Source organism: Oratosquilla oratoria, chromosome 31 (genome assembly GCF_046742065.1).
Source record: "Oratosquilla oratoria isolate Oo_2021 chromosome 31, ASM4674206v1, whole genome shotgun sequence".
NCBI lineage: Eukaryota > Metazoa > Arthropoda > Malacostraca > Stomatopoda > Squillidae > Oratosquilla > Oratosquilla oratoria.
Genome location: NC_134807.1, coordinates 22048951 through 22053950, shown reverse-complemented (window position 1 = coordinate 22053950; position 5000 = coordinate 22048951). Strand labels below are relative to the sequence as shown.

The window sequence follows — 5000 nt, the reverse complement described above, 5'->3', positions numbered from 1 at the left end:
TCAGAAGCTTTCGAAGACCCCCGCGACCCTATAAATCTGCTCTCAGGTTCTTAGACAACGATATCACGGTCCTTGTCCTCAGAAGCCATCAAGATACGCATATCATTGTCGCCTCTGGCCTTTGGGGGTCGTATTCTCCTTACCACCGTTTTCAGAATCTTCCTCTTATCACAACTTGAAAAAAGCTTTTGACGTTTCCATGGTAACGGGGGACATATAAGAAGTGCGTGTATAAAAAAGTGTGTGAAAATACCGAGGATCAAAGAATGTAGTACATTAAAGAAGTACATGCACACGAACGAACACGCAAACACACACGCGCGCGCACACACCCACATACCCACATACACAAACATACTCTCTCTCTCTCTCTCTCACACACACACACAAATATGTATATATGCATGTATACTTGTATGTATATATATATATATATATATATATCTATATATATATACATATATATATGTAAACAGATATATGTGTATACGTAAGTATACGTACAAACATACATGCAATATATGTACTTTCAAAATTACCATAGAGAAAATATATTTTAAGACAATAATTACTTTCGTGTATTACATTATGAAAGTAATACAAACATGCGCTGTGGCTAATTGCTTATACAAGAAGGTACAAGGACAAAAGATCGAGAACATGGAAATGTGCGCTGAACCTACCTACCTTCTCCTTACACGACCTCAACTATGTTAATCTCGAGGAATTTTGTTGACAATGAATTCATTCACCGATTTGTTCCATTTAAATGTCTATAACTCATATTTTCGTACATATAAATGTATTGTATGTACATATATAGTATATGCAAGCATAAATATATAGTACATGCAATTATGCACATGTATGTACTGTATATGCATATACACACAAGAAGTATATGCAAAACATATAACGGACATTGAATATCAAATGCAGATCTTCAAAGACAGATCTGTGATTTTTTTTTTTTAGCAAAATGAAAAGGCATGTTAAGCATATCAATATGTAAGAACAATAACAATGAAATATCAGAAAATATAGTAAGATCTGTATTAGGGAGAATAGCACATCCATCTGCAAGAGCCGGTAAAAGAGGAGTATAAAGAGCTTGACCTGTAATAAAGAGGTTAAACAAACTCCCGAATGACCCAAGGAGGCCCGCTGAAGACACTGGGCTTCCGGGGTGTCGGGGGAATTCAAGCTTCTGGGAGAGTCTCAGCCTCTTCGGAGTGCTCACCTTCTGGTCGTGGTAGTAAGAACTGAGGGGTCAAAGAATACCAGGCTCTTGGGAGAGCCTCGATGTAGGACCTCAGACTCCTGGGAGAGTCTCGTAAAACACCTCGGAAACACTCACCTTCTGGTTGTGGTAGTAGGAATCGATGTCTTCGAGCGGGGTGCCGACCATTTCTTCCGGAAATTGTGGTGTCATTCGGTTCGGTAGCGGCATGCCCTGCTCTAGATTGGGGTCCGGCTGAGGCCCCTCGTCGTCATCATCTTCGTCAACACATACGGACTACGTGGGAGAAGGGGAAGAAAGTCGGGTGGGTGGAGGGAAAAGAAGAAGAAAAAAGCGTTAGACATCGCAGGGCGAAGGTCGAGGCGTGGCTATCAAGAATACCGACACACCACCCCTCCGGTTTTCTTTTTGTTGTGGCCCTTACAAAGGCTTTGAGCTTTGTAGCCTGTATTGTATATCCTACATTGCTCTCGGTAGCCCTTCCAACGCAGCCTATTGTACTTGGCTAAGCCCTTTCTGGTTAGTTTTAGCCCTTTTCCTAGACACAATCCTCGATTGGCTTCTAGTAATCCTCAACCTAACCTGAGGAAAATTTCTTAATGGAAAACGTTATAATGGCAGTTCTTTTATACGAAAGAATATCTATGTAAACAATCAATATCACGTGCCTAATTATTACTACAGATAACCTAACACTTGTGCTACTGCCTGGCATAACTGTCGTCACCATGTTCATAAATATTTTTTTTTATAAATTTGGCAGTAATTTATTTTGGGTTAAACTTTCTATATTGTCTGTTCCACATGTATAAATAATCGGTTTCATGTCTTTATTAGAATTTACATACGCTCACAAGCACACACACAAACACACACACACACACACACACACACACACACACACACACACACACACACACACACACACACACACACACACACACACACACACACACACAGAGTTTAAGTTTTGGGTGTTCCCTGTTGTAAATCAAGAGTTTGGTCTTTCACCTTTCTCAATCACTGAGTCTTCTGACTTCCTGAATTTGAATCACTTCTATCACTCGTCCTCTATGATTGTCTACTGTCCTTCTTCTCTTTCCTCTCCTACTCATTCGGTTTAGCTACTTTCCATCTAGCCAATTGTTCCCACCCTGAAACTTTCTAGTGTACTAAATAACCTAATCTAGTTTCGAACCCAAAACCAACCATCCAGATATCTCTATTGGTGTTACATGTATTCCCTTGCCCCTTTCCTCATCTTCCTATACTTCTTTCCTTTCGCCATTTTCTATTATTTTTTATATTCTTCCACCACATATCACAACTCTTATTCTTCTTCTTTTCACTCACCGACTTGCTCCATTCTTCTTTATGAGATTCTTCTGGACTCCTTTAGCTTCCTTCTGATTTTTTCGAGGTATTTCTCTTCATCTACTATGGTAAAGCTTCCTTTCTTTGACTTTAGCTTTGATTTAATCATGTTCATATATATATATATATATATATATATATTATATATACATACATATATATATGTATACATATATATATATAATATATATATATATATGTATACATATATATATCATATATATATATATATATATATATATATAACCGTAAACAACTATCCTCCCAATATCCCACCCAACCTACCCCTACAACAGCAAAAATCCTTCCACATCACACACACACACACACACACACACACACACACACACACACAACCAAATATATGTATGTATTTACCTATTCATGTATTCGTAGATAAAACATCGTACATTTATAAAAGTTTTGTATAATATTACTAATCAGACACTAGGCAATTTCCAAGAATTATTACTGCCAAACGATACTCTACTCCATAGCCCCCCAAAAAAGAATTAAGAGCAAGTCATGCAATTACATTCTAGACAAAAGTTGTCTACCTAGTTATTCTTTGACCCTCTTCACTGCCGTCAGGTTGAGAGATAGACTTGCAGCCTTCTAAGCAACAGTGATATTTCTATTCCTAAAAATAAATCTAGGGTCACACTGATATTTTGTTGCTGACATTCCTGAACATGATATGAACATCCCAATGAGTAGTGTTGGCTCTTCCCTAAAGGCGAAATTTTCTCACTGACGTTGGCATATGGAGTAATAACATTGGGTTTCCCATTATTTCCAACGGGTAGATCTACACTACTCTAAGTAACTCCTACGTTCGTTACCAACAAGCTCTTACATAGACTAGGTTGTCTTTAATATCATCTACAAAAAACAATGACAGTTTCTGCAATGATGCAAAGGACTCAACGGGATATCTTATTAAGAGATTCTTGGTAATTCCTGGAACCATAACTATAATTCCTAACAAGTAAATAGTAACCCATAAAACGCAGTCACGACCCTTCTAGTATCGCGTTCTAGAATACATATAAATATTACTTAATTTCTATATACTACTATCTCGTATATCTTCTAACTCAAACCGTCTAAGCACTCAGCAATTCTCATTACGCTAGCTTAATATAAAGATGCAATTTCTGTAGAACTATACAGCTATTCAACTACCATAATGCAAATATGAAGAATAGCCTTCTTGCTTGGCTGGACTACATACAAGAGCATAACACTAGACTGATAGCTAGCCGCTGCAGTTTTGGCGACGACAACGCGACCAGTACATGTCATGGACGCACGGCACGACTCGGCGCCAAGACAGCAGACAGGACCGAAGCGCACGTGCTTCCGCAGCCTGCGGCACTCGCCGCAAGCTATGGGTTAGCACTGTGGGCACTCAGGTATTAGACGGGCTGGGGTGAGAAGTCAGGCATTGGTAGCCACTAGGCGAACGCGTTCTTAAGAGTACATACTAAGGCTTTTCATAGCATAATAATTATATGATATACGGATGCACACTAGGGTAGCATCATCACTACACTAGTGGCCACACAGTCACTAGGTAGGACCTAGGCATACACTCTAGATAGAAAACGCTAGGCAATAGATACGCTGGAGGGTGTGTAACAAGACAAGGCGTAACTATGAAGGTCTTAGTCCGGACTCAGTTGGTTGAGGAAGTATTTCGAGTCTCTGCACTAAAAGCTATTAGGCGGTGTCTGCCGGAGATCCCACCCGAGAGGCGACACCACAGTCTTCGACGCGAACACCCTCAGCTGTTTCTACAGTCCAGTGTGGGTCCTGTTACTCGGTAGGTAGACTCAGAGGCTCACCGGAAGGTGTCTGTACAAAACTTAGCTTAGTATTGGGGACACTGAGTGGCATTCTGTCCGTGGAAGACTGTGGCCGAGCTCTTTAGGGACCTCCGCGTGAATTCTGGTCCGAGTATTGGAAGGGTGCAGAAGCTCCCTAGCAGTGTCCAGCCAAAGACAAGGGCTGACACGGACTCTGAGGGACTGCTTCTGCTGCTGCTGCTGCTGCTGCCGTTGTTAGGCTTTTGACGCAAACACCCAGGCGGCACCTGGTATTTAGTACTTCACCAAAAGTGCCTCCCGCCTTCACGAGTCCAACATGCAAAGCCATTGTGACTGCTGAACCCCTGGACTCCAAGCAGTGCAATAGCTTATGTGCTGTGTCTTGGTTATGACCCGTTGAGTCAGGGCCAAGTACTGATCACTTGCAGACTACATATCATGTGTAAGCGTGTGTACGTATGTGTACATGTGTGTGTGTGTACGAGCGTGTATATGCATTTCTATGTGCATAAAATCTTACGTGAATATATAGATATATCAAGATTCTACGCTGAGTG

At 40.7% G+C, this 5000-nt stretch overlaps 1 protein-coding gene across 11 annotated transcripts in view; it reads right to left on the bottom strand.

Moving 5' to 3' along the window:
• para (sodium voltage-gated channel paralytic) overlaps positions 1-5000 on the bottom strand; it is a 639183-nt gene that overhangs the window by 196216 nt on the left and 437967 nt on the right. For all 11 annotated transcript variants that reach the window (XM_076213401.1, XM_076213402.1, XM_076213403.1 and 8 more), the window contains one exon: positions 1358-1516. In XM_076213401.1, coding sequence (XP_076069516.1) covers positions 1358-1516 — 159 coding nt within the window. The remainder of the gene's footprint in view (positions 1-1357; positions 1517-5000) is intronic.